We start from the raw sequence: 21,854 nt of genomic DNA on the forward strand, positions 1-21,854 counted from the left end.
GAATGCAAGGCCAAGCACTTTACCACTAAGCCATCTTCCCAGCCCCTCAACAGCTAATCTTTGGAAGTTATCAGGAGTTTTAGGACCAAAAAATTCTTGGCTGTAAGGCGGAGAATGAATGCCTAGCAGACAAGGGAAAGAAAAGCACTTACTAATTCAGGGTACCAAGTCATTCTGGCTCACTAAGCAAATGAAGTTATTTACTTCAATGAAAGATTTTCCCTTTCTTTCTTTCATTTTTGGGTGCAGGTCCTAGGGCTTGAATTCAGGGCTTATGTGTTATCCCTAAACTTTTTTTTTTTTTTGTTCAAGGCTAGTGCTTTACCACTTGAGCCACAACTCCAGTTCTGGCTTTTTGGTGTTTAACTGGAGATAAGAATCTCATGTAATTTCTTGTTTGGGTTGGGTTTGAACCATGATCCTCAGATCTCAGCCTCCTGAGTAGCTAGGATTATGCATGTGAGCCACTGGCGCCTGGCTTCAACATCCTTTTTATCAAACATTTGTAAACATTATGCTAATAGCCAGAAAAGCCTTTGGATGGTACATGGAAGAGACATTGTAGAATTGAATAACCACTTTTCATAATGTTTAGGCCTTCTATGAAGTTAGGCCAATTGACCTCTCTAATTCTATAGGCTGCTCACCAAATTCCTGGCTCTTCTATGGTTTTCTTCTGGCAGTCTCCTAGATTTCATATTTTGATCTGTTTTACAGATGGCTGCTTTTCCTCTGGAAAAGCCAATGTGGATAAGGGAGACCACAAGGGACTTAATTTCATAATAGTAAGAAAAGTCATAGTTGAACCGTGTGTGTAGTAAATGTTAAGTTTGTTTTAAGGTTTTGGTACAGAAGACATTTTCAAAGAATTTATTGCTCTCAAGTTGAGGTTAAAGTGAAACTTCCATTAGGACAATGCAGAGGATGACATATTTCAAAAAAAGAAAAAAAAAAAGGTCAGCACAGTCAGTCAGTTTTCATTTACTTGGCATCTGAGATCAGGCACTGAGAACTGCAGCCATCCACTGACTAGGGAGAGAGGAGATGTCCAGAGGCACGAAGATTCTTCAGTGACTAATTTTTAGCAAGTCTGAGGATGAGATCTTTCCATTCTTTCCTCTTCTTGGTGATGTAGGAGGGGGTGAGTAGCTGCAGCGGGGTCTCGGGCTGCTGCCGAAAGAAGTTCTGGCACAAGGCCTCGGTGTTGCACACCACGTACATGCCACAGTCATAGCTGTTTTGTTGAGCAGCTGTTTTCTCCTCCACAAAGATTGGTCTGTTTCCTTTTCGGCCTAAGAAAGCCTCCAGTTTCTCTGCTACCTGCTTTGCGTGGACTGAGTTGCTTCTGCTGTGGGAATCGTAGTGACAGAAGCTATTTTGGTCTTGGAGATAAACTAACAGACTCCAGTGGGTTCCCCCTGCTGCCTGGTTGGAATTATCATTGATGGGTAAAAAGACCACCCTCTTGTGGGAAAGGCCCAGGGGCTCGAGGAACCCCATGATCTCTGCCGTGCTGCTGGCACACTTGATGAACTGAGTGACCTCAGGGCTGACGAAGCACACGTGGTCCGAGCAGTCATGGAACTGACTGTTGGCAAAGTACTCAAAGGCGAAGCCAATGATGTGGTCATTGAGCCAGCACGGGGGATCCAAAAGCAAGACATCTGACTGGCGCAGCAGACTGTCCATGTAGCTGAGGACCACAGGGTCCATTGTACAGAGCAGGGCCTAGCTCGGGAGCTTCGGGAGCTGAAGAAGAGGCAGAAGACAGGGTTTATTATCCAGCAGGACAGCAGGTGACTCTTACAAGGCCGAGGTACTAAATGGAATTGCAAAGTGTTTAACCACAATAATGCCTGGCGAAGCAACTCCAGCTTGGGTGCTATGTGTGAACCACTGGGGATTTTTCGAGGCAGGCAGTTTAAGTCTGAGGGTTAAAATTTCTATTTCAGTGCAGAGGCTGATTAGAGCTGTGGCTGATGTTTTACCAGACACCACAGCAGTAAATGCATTTTGACTCTTGGATGAATATGTAGGGTTAAGAACAGCAAGTTATTTTTAGCTTAAAGATGAATCCAAAGGGTCTGAAGAAAAAAACAAAGAGTTACTAATTACCAAGAGAAATAGTTTCCATTTCAACATTCACTTTCAAGAGAGAAGCTAAAATACTGCTTCCTCCTTCCACAGTGGAGTGACAGCCATGAGAACTGTCCAGAAAAAGCACAATAACAGCCAGGGGCTCATGTCTGTAATCCTAGCTACTCAAGAAGCTGAGATCTGACGATCATGGTTCAAAGCCAGCCAGAAAAGTCTTGTGAGACTCTCATCTCCAATGAGCTACTAGAAAAGCCAGAAATGGAGCTGTGGCTCAAGTGGTAAAATGCCAGTCTTGAGCACAAAAGCTCAGGGTCAGTGACTAAGTCCTGAGGTCAAGCCCCAAAACTGGCGCCTGCGCACATATATATACACACACACACACATCCAAAAGCACAATAACTTTTTTTTTTTTGGGTCTGGTCATGGGGGCCTGAACTCTGGGCCTGGGCACTATCCCTCAGCTCTTCAGCTCAAGGCTAGCGCTCTACCACTTGAGCCACAGCTCCACTTCCGACTTTTTTCTTTTTGCTTATATGGTGCTGAGGAATTGAACCCAGGGCCTCATGCATGCAAGGCAAGCGCTCTACCACTGAGCCACCTTCCTAGCCCATGCACAATAACTTTAAGAACAGAAAATCATGAAAGTGGTAGGATGAAATTCGTTGCTGATTCTGGAATCAGCTATGCATACAAGTGATGTCATGCATTTAGTCATTTTCCTTTTTCAATCTTGGCTAAGGTAAGACTGTAATGTTCACAATGCAAGATACGCATTCTTTCTGACTTTTTGAAAGGAAGCATGGCACAGGAATTGGAAGACCTGGGTCTAGCTTCAGTCGAACCACTGGCTTCACAGAATTGTGCTTGAAGTCATGTATAGTTTTAAAAAGCTGTACAAATAATATTTATGCAAACTCAATATTAGTAAAATAATCAGAACATCTGGACAGGACTCCAAAACAATCAAAGCAAATGAGGTTTGGAAACAAATATTCATTCATACTAACTTGTCTAAATAGTAGAATAGTTCCTTTATGGCAGGAATGAGATGAAGTTGTTGATGGGATTAGCATGCGGGCAGAATGATAACAACGACAGGAAGTCTGATGAGTGTAGGTGATGTAATATTTTGAGACTCAACAGTTAACTGCAAGGCACTGAGCTGACAGTATAATATTTCTAAAACTCACACAACAACAAACTGTAGTGCAGACGGAGAGAATAAAACAAAAGCGTATTGTAAGGAAACTGAAACAGCTATAAAAATAACAGTGCTAGAATTATGTTATCAATTTAAGCAAATCTGGCCAGCAAAAGGCTATTTTATCACTTAGTTGCACTATTAAAGTAAGAGAAATTTTGTGGTATACCATTTCCATTAACCAAAACCTAGCCAAAACGTATACAAGAAATAGGTGTATCTTTTTTTTCTTGGTCTTTACTTTTTTGGGACTGGGAATCGAACCCAGGACACTGCACTTCCTGGGCAGGCGCTTTGCCACCAAGCTACATCCCAGGCCTGTACCCTTTAATTAAAAAGGAAATGGCCTAAATAAAATGTATCCAAGATGATTTTGTGTACATATAGTATAGTGTGAACAACTTCAGAAACAATACAGGGCTGTTTATGAAAAAAACATATATACTTATAAAATGGCATAAGATGACATGAATTAAGAAGAAAGAATAGCCAGGGGTTGGGAGTAGAGCTCAGAGGTGAATGCTTATCCAGTAGGCTCAAGGGAGGAGGGAGGGAGAGGAAGGAAGGGGGGGGGAGAGAGAGAGAGAGAGAGAGAGAGAGAGAGAGAGAGAGAGAGAGAGAGAGAGAGAGAGAGAGAGACTCTAGAGACACAAAGCTGGAGTCAGGAATGAAGTTAATGAGGCATAGAGCACATTTGTTACAGGTGAGCCACAGGTTTGGCTCTAAACTTTTTGGAAGTGAACCAGAGGGTTAGGTTAAACATTCACAATGTCCATAAGGGGAAAGCAGAGCTCAGGAAAGGCAAAAACATTCTTTGTATGAAGGTCAGAAAGTTTTCTTTCTCAAGAAATCTCCATAAAGGAGAGCAAGGTGCACAGTGATATCTGGTGACTGACGCCGTGATTCGATACAACTATTATTTCCAGTAATGTCCTTTACTAACGAGCAGTGGTGGCAGGTGACACTCTAGAGAGTGCAGTGTGGCCGAGGATGGGTGCTGGGCTTGCTGGCCCTCTCTGGGTGAAGAGCGGCTGAATATCAAGAGAGGAACCAGTTATAAGGACAAACGAGGCTCTCAGGATGCCTCACACCTTCAGCGAATGCTGGCACAGTGGCAAAGGCCACACTGCACATTGGCCCAATCAGATCCACACCTTAGCAGCTAGGGATGGCAGCCTACAAGAAGAGTGCTGGAATAGACAGTCATCTCACCTTGGGGGGAGCACCCACAGGTAAGGCCACTGTTTTCTTCAAAAATAATTTTTGTGGGATTGGGAAGGTGGCTCAGTGGTAGAGCGCTAGCCTTGCATGCCTGAGGCCCTGGGTTCAATTCCTCAGCCCCACATAAAGAAAAAAGCCGGAAGGGCACTGTGGCTCGAGTGGTAGAGCGTTAGCCTTGAGCTGAAGAGCTGAGGGACAGTGCCCAGGCCCAGAGTTCAGGCCCCATGACCGGATCCCCTGCCCCCCAAATTGTTTTTTTGTGGGCTGGGTATATAGCTCAGGGAGAAGAATGCTTGTGTAGCAAATGCAGGAACTTGGAAATCCCTGCACTGGAAAAAACAAACAAAAATCCAACAAACAACTCCATCAAAAAAAAAAATCAACCCATAGAAATAGCTTTTATGTTGAGTTTTAAACATACAACATGAATATAAAAGATTAATCAAAACTAGCTACTCAGGAGGTTGGGATCTAAGGATTGAAGTTTGAAGCCAGCCTTGGGCAGAAAAGTCCATGAGCCTTTTATCTCCAATTAAGCAGCAAGAAGCCAGAAGTGGATGTGTGGCTTAAGTGGTAGAGTGCCATCAATGAGGAGGAAAAAAAATCCAGAGTGTGAGGCCCTGAGTTCAAACACACACACACACACACACACACACACACACACACACACACACACACACACACACACACACACACACACACACACACACACACACACACACACACACACACACACACACACACACACACACACACACAGAGGCAGCACATATAAAATGCATGGAGGGGCTGGTAATGTGGCTTAGTGGTAGAGTGCTTGTCTAGCATGCATGAAGCCCTGGGTTTGATTCATCAGTATCACGTAAACAGAAAAAGCCGCAAAAGGTGCTGTGGCTCAAGTGGTAGAGTGCTAGCCTCGGAGAATGAAGCTCAGAGACAGTGTGCCTGAGTTCAAGCCCCTGGAATGGCAAAAAATAAAGTAAAATGCATGGACATCCAGAGGAAAGGTGCCTGGGAGTGGACAGTTGAATCTCAGTGGAGTGGGATGCATGAAGAATGGCATTCAGGAGGCAGGGACAAGGAACGTGTCCAAAGTGCAGAGAATCTTGGGTAATCTAGTATTGTTACAATGGAGTGGCAGGTAGTTAAGAGTTAGAAGAGTATTATAAACTAAATGTAATGGATTAAAGGCTAAGAACCAGTCGTAACAGATAGAATTAGTAAGGAGAAAAACTGAAGAGATCAGTTAGATCTTTCTTTCTTTTTTTTTTTGTCCGGTCGTGGGGCCTGAACTCTGGGCCTGGGTGCTGTCCCTCAGCTCTTCAGCTCAAGGCTAGCACTCTACCACGAGCCACAGCGCCACTTCCGGCTTTTTTTTCTTATGTGGTGCTGAGGAATCGAACCCAGGGCTTCGAGCATGCAAGGCAAGTGCTCTACCTCTGAGCCACCTTCCCAGCCCCAGTTAGATCTTTCTTGAGAGTAAAGGTGGGAAGTTAATGACATAAACCTGGGGAAATGGTAGAGGAATGGGGAGGCAAGGAGGAAAAGATATGATTGTATGCAAATAATCAGTAAGACTAGGTAAGTAAGTGATCAGAAGAGAGAGGGTAGGAGAGAATTAAAAACAAACAAACAAACAAAAAAAGGCCAGGTAGCTGGGTGCCAATGGCTCACGCCTGTAATCCTAACTACTAAGGAGGCTGAGATCTGAGGATCATGGTTTAAAGCGAGCCTGGGCAGGAAAGTCTGTGAGAGTCTTTTCTCCAATAAACTACCAGAAGACTGGAAGTGGTGCTGTGGCTCAAGTGGTAGAGCTCTCCCCTTGAGCTGAAGAGTTGAGGGAGAGCGCCCAGGCCCAGAGATCAAGCCCCACAACCGACCTAAAGAAAAAGAGCCAGGTATGGTGGTATATGTCTGTTATCTCAGCATGAGGGAGGATGAGAAAGGAGGGCCACATGTTTGAGACTAGCCTGGGCTACATGGTGACTGGCAACTGGTCTCAAACCCTGCATCCTCCACAAAAGAAGGGAGGAGGCTTAGGGTGTCCCAAATGGGGTGACTAGAAGATGATGCTATTAAGGGGGGTAAGGGAAGGAGCCCTAACAACAGAACCAAGCACCATCTCTACCGTCTTCAGGATATTTTCATTCCAGAGTCAACATTGTTGGAACAACCATCCCTGCTGTTACTTTATTTTTGTGCTTTGTTATGACCTCTGATTACTTAAAAAAAAAAAATTCGTTTGTGCTGGGTCTTGGTGGACGGAAAGTTAGGCTGAGGAAAGTCAAGAAAGGCATTGAGTAGAGAAGACAATGACCTTTTGTTTGTTTGGTTAAAAAGAATCTTTTTTTTTTAATGTGTTGGTCCTGGGGCTTGAACAGCCTGGGTATTATCCCTGAGTGTCTTCTTCTCCAGGCTAGCACGTGAACCACTGCTCCATACTTTTTTTTTTTTTTGCCAGTCCTGGGGCTTGAACTCAGGGCCTAGGCACTGTCCCTGAGCTTCTTTTGTTTAAGGCTAGCACTCTACCACCTGAGCCGCAGCACCATTTCTGGCTTTTTCTGTTTATGTGGTACTGAGGAACCAGGGCTTCATGCATGCTAGGCAAGCACTCTACCACTAAGCCACATCCCTAGCCCCCACTGCTCTACTTCTTGCTTTTTTGGTGGTTTATTGGAGATGAGTCTCATGGATTTTCTTGCCCAAGATCTCAGCTTCCTACATAGCTAGAATGACAGGCATGAGCCACCTACCAGTACTCACCTTTGGTAACCTTTTTTTTTTTTTTTTTTTTTTTGTCTAAGCTATGGTAGTAGGGGTCAGGCTCTGCCCTTGCTTCTTGCAGGCTATTATTCATCTTCTTTGGGCCTCATATTATCTGTAAAACATGGTTGTAATAAAACTGGCCTCACAGGGCTGTCATGTGAATTGAGCATTGGGCTTGTGGCTAGCTAGACAGCAGACTCTCTAAAATAAACACAAACCTAGTTTCCGTCCCTGTGGCCTGCATTGGGAGTGGACCCTGAAGATCGCGTAAGCCACAGCACAAAGTGCTCTGGCACTTCATCTGCATGTAAGAGTGAGTGCATCTGCCAGGCTGGGGTACAGTATGTACAGTATGTTCTAGGCCCTGGGTTCAATCCCAGCACTGGAAACATAAGACAAAAAAACAAAAACAAAAGGAATAATGTAACCCCAGGCAGCCTGTTGTCCAGCTGAGATTAAAGCAGAGACAACAAGAAAGTATGATGCTGTTCTTTCACCCAAACCCCATGATTACAGGGTCTCACTTACTGAATCTTCCAACATGTGTAGCTAAATGAAGTTAATACTGAATTCATAGTAGACTGCTTCCTAAATATAAGTTTAATTTCCACTGAAGAAAGAGACAGTTTGAATAATTTGTTTTGGGAGTCTTGGAGGTATGCCACAAGCATGCTAGGCAGGCTTTCCTACCAAGTTACATTCTCATCACCTGAACTAGTAGTTACTAAGAAAGCCAAGAAATTTACCAAAAAAAAACAAAAAAACAAACAAAAAAAAACCTTACAGAAGATAACAGAACTTAAAATTCAATAGTAGCCCTTTGGGTTACCTGCTGATATAAGCAAGAAGCTTCAGAATCAGTAGGAAAAAAAAAATTATAGGAAATTGGCACTGGTGGCTCATACCTGTAATCTTAGCTACTGAGGAGGCTGAGGTCTGAGAATCATAGTTTGAAGCCAGCTTGGGCAGGAAAGTTTGTGAGAATCTTTTTTTTTTTTTGGTCGGTCGTGGGGCTTGAACTCTGGGCCTGGGCGCTGTCCCTCAGCTCTTCAGCTCAATGCGAGCGCTCTACCACTTGAGCTACAGCGCCACTTCTGGTTTTCTGGTGGTTTATTGGATAGGAGTCTCACGGTCTCTCTTGCCTGGGCTGGCTTTGAACCGAGATCCTCAGATCTCAGCCTCCTGAGTAGTTAGGATTACAGGCGTGAGCCACCAGTGCCCGGCGTTTGTGAGAATCTTATCTCCAATGAACCACCAAAAAGCTGGAAGTGGAGCTGTGGCTTAAGTGGTAGAGGGCTAGCCTTGAACAAAAGAGCTCAAGGACAGTGCTCAGACACCCACAAAAAAGAAAGAAAGCAAAAAGCATTATAGGATGGGAATCTGCATACCTGGGGCTCAGTTCAGATCTGCAATTAACCAGTTGTTTGACTCAGCTGCTAAATACGAGGTTCCTCTGTAAACTGAGGGGTCTGGACCAGATAAATGTTGGTTCTGGCTGACAGGCATGGCAGAATCATGCATGGGCATTTTAGAAGGCACACATGATTGTTACGTGGGGTATGGTCTAGGCAACTGTATTTTAAAGAGGCTTCCACGTCATTCTATGATTTGGCAGTCTCATGTTATGATTCTAAGTTTATGCTGTCATATTTCCTGAAACTTGAATCCTGCAATTCTATAGAAACAAGAAATACTTAAAAAGTCCGGTTTTCTAGAAAGCCCAAGGGTCAGAAAAGGACAGGCTGAAGATCAAATTTGGGTCATGGCCTATTTTTGTAAATGAAGTTTTATGGGAACAAAGTTATGATTCTTTGTTTACATATTGCTTCTGATTATAGTTGACCTATAGGAAAGAACAGAGTAGCCTACAAGGCCTAAATTACTTAGTGCTGGGCTTCTTAGAGAAAAATGGATTCCTGTTCTGGACCACTGTTATGGGATTACAGATTTTTTTTTTTTTTTTTGGTTGTTAGTAGGAGATAAAAGAGTATCACAGACTTTCTTGTCTGGGCTGGCTTTGAACTGTTATCCTCATATCTCAGCCCCTGAGCAGCTAGGATTATAGGCATGAGTCACCAGTGCCAGGCTCAATCTGGATTTTAATAAATAGAAATGCTGGAAATATTATAGTAGAAATAAATAAGAATGAGCTATTTTATATATGTATAAATATTTTATGTGGTTAAAATATTTATTGGTCTTAAATTAACAAGGATTTCATAAATTATGCAACTTTTATAACTTAAGGGAAAGTATACTTCTGGGCCATTGAGTAAAGTAGTAAAATTTGTTTTATGGTAAAACCAAACAGAAAAATACTATCTTAGCATTTCAGTCTTCATTTGTTCTCTTACCCTTAATAAAAGTGACACATCCTTATTAAGTTATATGGTTAAAAGCACTACAAAATATAGCTACTGGGCTGGGAAGTTGGCTCAGTGGTAGAGCGCTTGCCTTGCATGCCTGAGGCCCTGGGTTTGATTCCTCAGCACCACATAAGCAAAAAGAAAAAAGCCGGAAGTGGTACTGTGGCTCAAGTGGTAGAGCGCTAGCCTTGAGCTGAAGAGCTGAGGGACAGTTGAAGATTATAAAGGTTAATAGTAATTTCTTGGAGGTTGAGCTGTGGCTCAAGTAGTAGAGTGCCAGCCTTGAGTAAAAAACTGAAGGGACAGCACACAGGCTCTGAATTCAAGCTCCAGTATCAGCACCAAAAACAAAACAAAAATAAAAACAAAGGTTAGTAGTAGTTTCTAGAGGTATTTCTGCTTACTCCCTTTGGTTATTATTTCAAATTATATTGAATATGCAAATGTGTTCTAAATGGCTGAGTCTAAATGTCAGTAAGCTTTAATAAGTACATGCATGTACTCATGCACACACACACATACACACAGCCACAGTATATGTTTTTAAGAGCTTTTTTTTCCCTTCCTAAAATAAGCTTTAGGAGAAAAGAATGAAAAAATTTCTTTCTGTTATTTTTATCTGGTATGTGTGCCAGTCCTGGGGGTTTAACTCAGGGTCTGGGTACTGTCCCTGAGCTTTTTGCTCAAGGTTGGCACTCTACCACTTGAGCCACAGCTCCACTTGTGGTTCTTTTGGTAGTTTGGTGGAGATAAGAGGTTCAGACTTTCCCACCCTCACTGGCTTCTGACTGTGATCCTTAGATTTCTGCTTCCTGAGTAACTGGGATTACAGGCATGAGCCACCAGTGCCTGTCTTTAAAGTTTCTTGACTTAGAATATTTTAATCAGTAACTTAAACTATTTTAATTATTAACACAAATATGGACCTAACAGGTGAAGTCAGTATGAATTTAAAAACGAAGAGATCTCCATAGAACTTTACACTAATGGCAGGCAGTTTTCCTTATTTCCTTTACTCTGGTCTACTAGCTATCTTGTATACTTAAGTGAAATTGTCCAATTTTGGGACATGATATGTCTGTGAATCCCTAATTCTCAATAACCAGGTAGCCAACTAGGCTCTATTGTAATGAAATGCAGTATCTATGATCACACACACTGCCTGAAATACAGGCAAAGTTTCCCATGCACCTCATTCCCACATCCAGATGATGATGAGTCCTCTTGATTCTATAGCTCCAGAGTCCTGACTGCCCAGGCCTGCCTTGCGTCTCCCATCCTTCACGATTCACCCTATGCCTGGCTGAGCCTAACGGGTCTCCTTATTTCCACTAGTGACCTTGCCAGTAAATATTCCATAGTCAGAATAATGGCTTAAGATTTTTTCCCCTTAATGTTCTGTTTTATTATGCTTCAAAGTAGAAAGGGGCTGAGTGTGGTGGTTCACACCTGTAATCCTAGCTACTTAGAAGGCTGAGATCTGAGGACTGCGATTCAAAGCCAGCCTGGGCAAGAAAGTCCTGAGATTCTTATCTCCAATTAACCACTCAGAAAACCGGAAGTGGCACTGTGGCTCAAGTGGTAGAGCGCTAGCCTTGAGCTGAAGAGCTGAGGGACAGTCCCCAGGCCCAGAGTTCAAGCTCCATGACTGACCAAAAAAAAAAAGGTAGAAAGTCACAAAGTATAAAAAAATTGTATCAAAATTATGCAGCATTGTAAAATATATAAGTATGGAAATCAGTAATGTTTGAAATCTTTGGTGATAGGGCAGGCTCACATTGGAGGTGTGGAAGCAGACTCAGATAATGCTTATACGTGAAAGATTTTTCCCTCTCTCTGGATGTCAATGGACCTAATCTGCAAATGCCAAATGTACTTCCTTTCATATGGATCAATGTCCATGATGTTTTTCTTTTCCCCATGGACTATGACTTCACATGTGTTAAGTTCATTAGTTTCTGGTAGAAAGGGTACCCATGCTTCACGGTCTCCAAAACTCTCTGGCATTGTTAAAACCTGGCCATGTCCATTTATGATACCTGTGGAGGACCTGGAGGTTGGCTAGAGCCATTTCTGAAGTACAAATGTCCTTGTCTAAAAGTGAGTTGGTCAACATAGTAGCATAATAAGGTTTATGTGTACAGTGTGCTCCCATGGGGAGTTCCTCTCTGACGGGATCTAACCCTTGTGATGACTTGCCTTTGAACACATCCGGGATCACCAGTTCAGTCATAGTTCCTGGTGTGGGCGATGTATGTTGAGATTCTACTCATCACTAACCATCCAGTTGTGGGTCAGCATCTTCTTGGTCGCTAGGTAGAAAATCATTTATGTCTTCACGCTGATCATCACTTGGACTTTTGTGTGTAGGTTGGCAAGTGTTGTGTCTGACCCTGAGGAATTTGGTGGCCATGGTGTTTGGTCATCCTTCTTGTGTGGAAGAACCCATGTTTAAGATGGTAGAAGTCTATCGTTATGTGTACCTTCTTGAGTCTTGCCTGGCTCCTAGAAATGAGCTTTTTGTGCTGGGTCAGCTTGAACAAGGGGAGGGTGGTTGTACATCTGCATTTGCGATAATCACAAGTTGCCCAGGCAACTGGTGATTTCTCTTGACATCTTCCTGGAAATGAATCTTTGCAGCTCAATTTCAGCTTGACAGGCTGCTTCTTTCAATGACTGGCATCTCCTATCAATATTTACTCTTCCCAGTGTATTCTGGTATACTACTGCGACTCCAAGCGCTATAGCTGATAGTCTGGGAAACTGACCATCCTTGATTTGTGAAACACCAGAAAGCCCTAATTATCAAATGAAGGGAACAATATTCTGTGGCATTAAAGATTTTTGACACAATATTCAAACTGTGATATTTCTTCCCAGATTATGCTTATCTTGAGCTAAAGGATGGATATTCAACTTGGCATTATGTTCAGTAATAATATATGTAACTACATTGCTTATCATTTAATAGTCTTGAGAAACTTGATTGCTTAACAGCTCCAGCAATGATGGTATCAACAGTCCACGCCTGTTGTAGTAGTGTGTGGTAAACAAGGCAGAAGAGAATTAGAAGGCAGCACTGGAGGGCTGGGAAAACAATTTTTATCACTATGGGTGATATTATGATATTAATCCCTTGATTTTCCAGTTGTTGGTATGCCTTTTCAACCTTCCAGTGAATGCACTTTCCCTGGTGACCAGTTTAAGGAGGAAGAGGCTTAGAGAAACCATGAAAGCAGCTCCTCTTCCCCCAAGTGGTTCTGATTGAGGGAGATCCTTAACAACTTTTACTGAGCCACTCTGTATACATCCCATTGCCCAGAACACCTTAGAGAGTGGTGCTCCTGTAAGTTCTCTGAGCATATCAGCAAATTCATAACCATCTGAGGTTAAGTATTGGCTGAATTGGCTTTTTACCATCAGAGTTGTGTCCCCATGATAATAATGACAACAGATGATTGTAGCATAGAGATGGTCATATCCTTTCCATCAAGTACTCTAATATTCTTAACTCTGGGTAGTATAGGATCAGTTGTGGTTTCCTTAATGTTCTTCCAGCTTAAGATTTTAACTGAGGGAGCTAGGATGTAGCTCAGTAGCAAAGTACTTGCCTAGCAAGTGCAATGTCTGGGGTTCAATCCCCAGGGCCCAAAAGACAAAAAAAGGAAAAGATTTTAAGTGAGATCTGTCCATCACCTGCTCAAAGTCCCTTAGTATTTCACTATCATATTCAGAAAAATCGAAAAGTTTGCACTAGTTAATCCGAAAAGCCCTGTGACTCAAAACGGCATATTTTAAAAGAACCAGATAAATCAAGAGAACAAAACAAAAACAAACCCATGGGAGAAAACTCTGGATTATCCCAGTGTTTTAAAGTTATTTCCTCTGCACGCTCCTTGTGACAGCAGGACTGTCCAGTGGGACTTCTGTGATAATGGAAGGTTCCCGGCTGGCAGTGTTCAAGACTGGAGCCACAAGCCATGAGCCACGTGTGACTATTGACTGCTTGCATACAGAGTACCAGAATGTGGCCAGTGTGACAGAGCACTTTGAAGTTTATGTATTTAAGTAGCAACTGGCTTTCAAAGGTCTTTTTCTCTAGCTCTCTGGCATTCATGCGCACGCGCGTGCACACATATACACACACACACACACACACACACTCTCTCTCTCTCTCTCTTTTGTTGGTTGTGGAATTTGAACTCTGGGCCCCTCAGCTCACGATTTCTGGTTTTTCTGGTGGGTTATTGGAGATAAGAGTCTCATGGACTTTCCTGCCTGGGCTGGCTTTGAACCACTATCCTCAGATCTCAGCCTCCCTAGTAGCTAGGATTGTAGCCATGAGCCACCAGTGCCTGGCTTCTCTTTCTCTCTTTTGAACTCTAGGCCTCATGCATGATATATCCTCAGCTTTGTTCACAGATATTTCTTGAAAGAAAAAAAAATCACATGGTTAAATAGCTTTAGAGAGGTGCTAAATCAAAAAACTCAGTAGAGATTGAGAATGCACACAGGCACATAGGAGGACTAAACAAAAATTTAGCAATGGAAAACTTATTTAACTGTTTTGGTCTAATTTACCAAACTTTTTGTCCATGAACTACCTTGAAAAACTTTTTTTTGTTACTGAATACCCATTTAGCACCTTGTCTATGTGCTGACATTTGGAATATGCTTGATAAATTTTTCAGCAAATAGTACTAGGACAACTTGCTAATCATCTCATTAACAAACGATTCCTTATATCAAATTAGATTTTAGAAAGATTAAAACTTTGAACATAGCTAGGCACAGTGTAGATGATGGGAATTCTAATACTTGGGAGGCTGAGGCAAGAGAACTGTGAATATGAGGACAGCCAGGGCGTTATAGCAACACCCTGTTAAAAAAAAAAAACAAACACCAAAAAACAAAAAACAAGAATAGGTGGATAGGTAAAAAAGGAAAACATCCTGTGCTTTGAATAGGACAATTATATAAAATATAGCTTCTCGCCAGGTGCCAGTGGCTCACAACGGTAATCCTACGCAGGAGGCTGAGATCTGAGGATCAAGGTTCAAAGCCAGCTTAGGCAGGAAAGTCTGTGAGACTCTTATCTCCAATTAACCACCAGAAAACTAGAAGTGGTGCTGTGGCTCAAGTGGTAGAGCTGAAGAGCTGAGGGATAGCAGCCAGGCCCAGAGTTCAAGCCCCAAGACAGACAGGAAAAAAAAAAAGCTTCCCAGTAGTTTGAGATCTGAGGATTTTGGTTTAAAGCTAGCCTGGGCAAAGAATTCAGAAATGCCGTATTTCCAATTAAGATGTTGGACTGGAGGTGTGGCTGAAGTGGTAGAACACCCTTCTTAGTAAAAATTTAAGAGAATGCCAGGCCCTGAATTAAAGCTCCAGTACCAGGATACATACACACACAGAATTTAAAATATTAACAGATTTATTATTTTGAGACAGAATTCCACTGTGTAGCCAAGCTGACCCTGAATTCTTGATCCTTCTGTCTCCAGCTTGTCAGTGATGGGATTCCAGGAGCGTGTCTTGTGCCTGGCACCTTCACAACTTTAAAAATAACGTCCCTATTTTTAAGGAATGTTACTAAGATCTTACAAATTTCTAAATCTGAAAGAATAGGAATAATGCTCTTTTGATTTTTTGGCAATCTGCTTAATTCTTCCTGTTGTTATTTTTCCTTTTGTACTGCTAGGGATCCAACCCAGGATCCCTCCTTTTCATAAATAGCAAATACAATTATTTCCATTTTGAGAATTAGAAAGATCTCCTTACTCTTTTTTTTTTTTTTTTTTTTTTGTCGGTGTGGGGCCTGAACTCTGTCCCTCAGCTCTTCAGTGCTCTACCACTTGAGCCACAGCACCACTTGCAGCCTTTTCTAGGTGGTACTGAAGAATTGAACCCAGGGCCTCATGCAAGGCAAGTGCTCTACCACTGAGCCACCTTTCCAACCACCCCCACCCCCTTACTTTTTTTTTTTTTTCTTCCCTGGTCATGGGGCCTGAACTCAGGGCCTCAGTGCTGTCCCTCAGCTCTTCAGTTCAAGGCTAGTGCTTTACCACTTGAGCCACAGTGCCACTTCCAGCTTTTTCTGCTTATGTGGTAGTAAGGAATTGAACCCAGGGCCTCATGCATGCAAGGCAAGCACTCTATCACTGAGCCACCTTCCCAGCCCTCCTCTTACTCTTATTCTGACCTAAAGTATGTCTGTCTTCCCACTGAGTCTTACTTCTGTTCCGTGGGGGAAAAATGATTCCAAACATGAAGATTTATAAGCTATGTGATATTTACAAACATTAGCAGATTATGTCCAACTTCTCACGTATGATTCCCTTTACGCTTTCACAAGTAGAACCACCTCCAACAACAAAGGTACTTTTCACCGCAGGATAAGCAGAAATATTTTCAGGAAGGAAGTTTGAGCCGTATTTTTTTCAGTTTCAATTTCCCCCAATTAGTTATTTCCTCTTAACACTAAGCCTGAATCACTGGAGAGTTGTATGATGTGACTGGCAAAAATGACCATTAAGATTTGTACAACCCTCCACGTTGCAGGATTAGATTTCACTCACCCGTCTATTATCAATGCCTGACAAACTGGAGAAGTGTAAGTGAATATTTTTCTAGAGCAAAATATGTAAGTGAAATCTCTTTTGCAGGGCTGGGAAGGTGGTTCAGTGGTAGAGTGCTTGCCTTGCATGCATGAGGCCCTGGGTTCAATTCCTTAGTACCACATAAGCAGAAAAAGCTGGAAGTGGCACTGTGGCTCAAGTGGTAAAGCACTAGCCTTGAACTGAAGAGCTGAGGGACAGCACTGAGGCCCAGAGTTCAGGCCCCAGGACCGGCAAAAAAAAAAACCCTCAAAAAATTATTTTGCACAACTTCTATAAACACAAAACTATCATCAACAGGTTATGTTCTCAATTTTTAGAAATAACTTATAAATTAAAACAACCTTCTCTATAATCTTATTTCATAACCATATAAATTCAGTTCTCAAAGCAAAAAAACTACTGGTGCCAGTGGCTCACGCTTGTAATCCTAGCTACTTAGAAGGCTGAGATCTGAGGATTGTGGTTCAAAGCCAGTCAGGAGAGGAAAGCCTGTGAGACTCTGATCTCTAATCTACCAAAAAAAAAAAAAAAAAAAAAAGAGAGAGAGAGAGAGAAAAGAAAGAAGCTGGAAATAGAACTGTGGCTCAGGTGGTAAAGCATTAGTCTTGAGCACAAAAGCTCAGGGACAGCAACCATGCCCTGATTTTAAGCCCCAGGATCTCCCCCCAGCCCTTACTTCTCCCCTAAAAAGGGCAGAAACACTTCCTGGTACAAAAAATGCTGCATTAGCATAAATACCATTTGGTCATGCTGTGGGCCCAGGAATCAGACCAGGTGACCTTTGAGGACTTCTCCATTTTACTGTCTGTTACTGGTCCTGGCCATCAATGGCTTAGATGTCATGGGCCAGGCTAGAATTTTATTGCTTGCATGCCTCTCGAACCTCAAGGGTTTCATGTATAGTGGCATCACACCTTTTCTCCTTACTATAAAACTTACTATAAAACCTTCCCATAAAACTGGGGTGTTTCTTACAGATTTTATTTTGTTGAAAAAATTTGACAAATGACTTTATAATAAGGTGTCAATCAAAAGTACTCTTCCAGTGTAGCTAGGATGATAAGTGTATATTTATGGATAGGTAGTGCTTGATAGATAAGATAGTGCTTGAGCTGCCATCTTCACAATCTCTGTCTCAGAATAGAGAGGATTATAGGTGTGGGCCACTGTGCCTGGCTTAAAAAAAAAGTCATCAACTTTTAATCTTATTTATCCTGTGTATTTCTAAGCCTGGCAAGTTATTTTTTTCTAAGGTAGTTAGGAAGTAAACTGCCACTACAAATTGCTAGCTAATGGGTTTCAAAAATGTGCTTGACTTATAGTCATGGATTAATATTTTATGAAATAAAGAATTTGAGTTCATTATAGCATAAAAGAGGGTCCAATTGGACCCAGTTATGATATATAGAACTTTCTGCCTTACTAATTAGTCTTTTTTTTTTTTTGGGTCGGTTGTGGGGCTTGAACTCTGGGCCTGGGCGCTGTCCCTGCGCTCTTCAGCACAGAGCTCTACCACTTGAACCACAGCACCACTTCCGGTTTTCTAGTGGTTTATTGGAGATAAGAGTCTCAGGGACTTTTCTGCCTCCGCTGGCTTTGAACTGTGATCCTCAGATCTCAGCTTCCTGAGTAGCTAGGATTACAGGCATAAGCCACCGGCGCCTGGCACCAATTAGTCTTTAAATTAATTAACAATACTATTGGGTTTCTGACCAAATTTGAATTATATATTATTCAATGGGGCAAATATTTCCAACAAGCAATAGTTGTAGCTGCTAATATAAAGTCCCAAGTTATTTCGACAACAGCTGTGAGAAAATTAGCTAAGATCAGAAATCCTTAAACTCCTACTTTGAAGGAACTTAAGTCTCAGATCACTTTTACTCATTGGTCATAAAGAAGGAAGGTAGGCCTAAGGTTTTTATACCTATAATACAGATATTTGATGTAGGAAGTATAAATGAGACAAGTTTTTGAGGTAGCAGGACTATGATCTAAATGCTTTTAAAACATAACGGTGGAAGAGGTAGAAAGGCAATTGGAAGGCAGAGGAAGGGACTTGCAGAAAAAACTCTCAATGAACTTCCTAAATTATGATTTCTGCTTTCAGTTAAGACTTCTTTCATGGTCCCTCTTCCAAAAGAGGGAAGGTCAAAGATAGAGAACTGAATTGCATGCCCTGCCTATTCGGTTTGTATGGAGCCATATTACCCTAGGGGATTCTAATCATGTGATGGGCAAAAAGACAACACAGGCTAATGATGCTGGAGGTTCTGGAAGTGAAGTAACTTTTACATGACTCATTTGCATTAGTAATACTGAAACCCCAGATTCAAGTTTCTGAGTCATGTGCTTAATAAGCACATCATCTAGGTAACTAGATGGGATTTTAGCAGTTTTCACATCATTTAGTCTTCCTAGTTTCTAAAGATGGGTCTGTGTGCATTTTCCTTTTTTTTTTTTTAGTGAGTTTTAGTCATCTAAGAGGTTTCAAGAATTGTCAAGAGAGGTGTCCGGACCTTAAAAAGGCAGAAACGAATGACTCACTCAAGTAGAAATGGAATTTGATCAAGAAAGGCCCAAAATCTTCCAACCTCTATGAGGTATCCCACTGACTTATGAAGCACCAATACTTCCACTTATAAAACTAAGGAGTGGGTTTGCCACTTGATCACATAGGATGCTAGTTGACCCCAATACTGCAGCTCATGATTTGTGAAAAGCTGTATAATTTTCTTCCACCTATGTTTCTTTAGACTGGCAAGTACATTGATAGCAGATTATCATGCCAAGATTCAGGCTTAAAAAAAAATTAGCTCAATGTTTTTGAAATGTAATCTCATGGTTACATTTCCACACATGTATAAGATTGTTCCAATCAACCTCACCTCTCTCTCTCTCTCCCCCCTCTTCTCAAGATTCAGTTATTATTCTTCAAACATTTGAACAACTCTCCATTGTTTTTTTTTGGGTCCGGTCATGGTGCCTGAACTCTGGGCCTGGGCGCTGTCCCTCAGCTCTTTACCTCAAGGCTAGTGCTCTACCAGTTGAGCCACAGCGCCGCTTCCGGCTTTTTTTTTTTCTTTTTGCTTATGTGGTGCTGAGGAATCGAACCCAGGGCCTCAGGCATGCAAGTCAAGCGCTCTACCACTGAGCCACCTTCCCAGCCCCAACTCTCCATTGTTTACCAAATTAAGTACTACCAAAGAATGATTTCCCCTCAAATAGCTCTAACTTATCTTGATGTGGTTAGAATTTCAGAGTTCTATGAACTTCAATCATCATATAAGCTGCCTCTTTGTTTTAACTATCTCTGGGTAAAATTTAGCCTTTTCTTCAATAAAGTGTAGTAATAAGCTATAGTGATATTCACAGTTCTATGACTTTGTCACCATTGGAAATCTGATATTTTCGTATCACATAAAGTAGTTGCAGGTATCTCAAAATATATCCTATACTTATCACTACTTTGAAATTACAGAATTAGCTCTGCTGCTACATGTTACTCAAGGTATAAATAAGTACTTATATAATGTACAGCTGGGCGCCAGTGGCTCATGCCTGTAATTCTAGCTACTTAGGAGGCTAAGATCTGAGGATCGTGGTTTGGAGCCAGCTCCGGCAGAAATGTCTTCGGGTTTCTTCTCATCAATTTGCCAGCAAAAGGCTGAAAGTGGTATAGCTGGCTTAAGGGGTAAGAGCCTGCCAACCATGAGCAAAAAAGCTGAGCAAGGTTGAGGGGCCCTGAGTTCAAGCCCCAGTATCAGCACAAAACAAAATCACCATTGTGTTGTTGATGCTATTTTTGGGCCTCTCTCCCTCACCCACTTCGGGGTTCTATGGTATATTTCATGCATAATAGCCTCTCCCATCTTTTTCCTCCCTGAGTAATGAGGATTGTTCTGAGGGCTTTACTCATGCTAGATGAGTGTTCTACCACTGAACTACACTCCCACTTTTTTTTTTCTTGAGACAGAGACTTGCTATGTAATAAGGGCTAGCCTAAAATTTGCCATCCTCCTGTCTCTGTCTTCTGGTAGCTGGGATTACAGGCATGAGCCACGGGCGCCCGGCAAGGAAACATTCTTGAGGCCCACATTCTAGTTCCTCATCTCTGTCTCCTTCCCCCTCCCCACCAGGGACTGTACTGTGCTCCCCCTTCGCCTCCCCTCCCATTTCTGTGACCAGCTACTGCTCATTAAGTCTCTTAACAAATCTTCTAGAGAAAGTCAGCTGGGAAATGCCCTCAGCTACAAGTGGAAAGGGCGTCCTATATAATGACTGCGCTGTCACTGTGGATTGTCTCCTAAATAAGAGAGCGGTTCAAAAAGCTGACCCTGTCTCCATTCGCTTCTGCATCGGGCACTTGAGGCGTGGAACCCACTCAGCGAAAAGTCTGCGGAATGAATGGAAAAGGAATACTTGCGAGCGGAGGCAGGGGGCGGGGCCAAGCAGCGGAAAGGGGGCGGGGCCTGGCGGCAGGAGGCGGGGCCGGAGCCGGCCGGCGGCGGGGGAGGAGTCAGGCGGCAGGGGGCGGGGCCGGAGCCGGCCGGCGGCGGGGGAGGAGTCAGGCGGCAGGGGGCGGGGCCGGAGCCGGCCGGCGGCGGGGGAGGAGTCAGGCGGCAGGGGGCGGGGCCGGAGCCGAGCCCAGGGTAGGGGGCAGGGAGGAGGGCGCGCGAGCGCGTGTAGAAGGCGGCGAGGGGCGGCGCGCTGCGGGGCTAGGTGGGAGAGGGGGGAACCTGATGGGAATCTGCTTTGTATTCTCACAACTCAGTGTTGCTCGACAGGATCTTCAGTCCAGCCCAGAACCTTAATCTACAGGTGACAGCTCAGCCTCCCCACCTTCCCAGGTGAGGGGCGCCAGGGAGACCGTCCGGGAGACTCGCGCAAACAACCCGTACCATAAACTCGCGAAACGCTTCGAACCCTCCAGCCACCTGCGACCCTGCCCCCCCTCCCCCAGCACCCCGACTTAAGTCCCTCCACCCCTTGTCCCCATTACACCGGGCCGTTTCTCCGGACTCCCCCCAGGTGACCACCACGGCGTCCCTCTTCAACTTTCCGTGAAAGTTGCTCTGGTCTGTTGAGGCCGTCTTCTTTATTCTACTACCCTCGAGACTCAGTTTCCCTAACTGAGGGCGCCAGAACCTGCGTGTGAGGAAAGGCGCGCCACACGTGGGACAAACCACACACGGGACAAACCCCAGCGGAGGGGAGGCGTCTTACCTCACCCGGGCCTCACCACCTCAGCCCGGCTTCAGGCACCTCGGTGTTAGCCGGAAAGTGAGCGCTACGGTCGCAAACACAGAGTTCCCTCCTCCCCCGCTCTCCCCCCCACCATTCCCATACTTGCGACACTGCTGACTCCGTAGAGTGTGGAGCTTGGAGTTCCCAACTTCGGCCGTAAGGTGAGGAACAGAAGCTGAGGGCGGAGGGATCGAGGGAGGAGGCGTGCCCGCGCACGCGCAGACTGCCCGCCTCGGCGGCGTCACGTGCGGAGGCGGGGCCGGGCGGGGCTGCCGAGGCGGGCAGTCGGGGGCGTGGGAGGCCAGTGCGCGCGCGCGCCGGCTCCCCTGCGGCTCGAGA

The 21,854-nt window shown here is 43.7% G+C and overlaps 1 protein-coding gene across 4 annotated transcripts; it reads right to left on the reverse strand.

Moving 5' to 3' along the window:
• Positions 1-854: 854 nt before the first annotated feature.
• Positions 855-21,702, reverse strand: Senp8 (SUMO peptidase family member, NEDD8 specific). Of its 4 annotated transcripts, none has more exons than XM_070042978.1 (2): positions 21,618-21,702; positions 855-1,749 (listed from the first exon to the last, which is right to left on the reverse strand). In XM_070042978.1, the coding sequence occupies exon 2, from the start codon at positions 1,711-1,713 to the stop codon at positions 1,075-1,077; it is 639 nt and encodes a 212-aa protein (XP_069899079.1). In that variant the 5' UTR covers positions 1,714-1,749; positions 21,618-21,702; the 3' UTR covers positions 855-1,074. The 4 variants fall into 4 exon arrangements, with proteins under 4 accessions (XP_069899079.1, XP_069899078.1, XP_069899077.1 ...); XM_070042977.1 differs by having other exon boundaries at positions 855-2,084; positions 21,618-21,662; XM_070042976.1 differs by lacking the exon at positions 21,618-21,702 and adding an exon at positions 21,495-21,565.
• Positions 21,703-21,854: the final 152 nt, after the last annotated feature.

This window comes from Dipodomys merriami, unplaced genomic scaffold, assembly GCF_024711535.1.
Source record: "Dipodomys merriami isolate MVZ:Mamm:240054 unplaced genomic scaffold, mDipMer1.0.p SCAF_33, whole genome shotgun sequence".
Lineage (NCBI taxonomy): Eukaryota > Metazoa > Chordata > Mammalia > Rodentia > Heteromyidae > Dipodomys > Dipodomys merriami.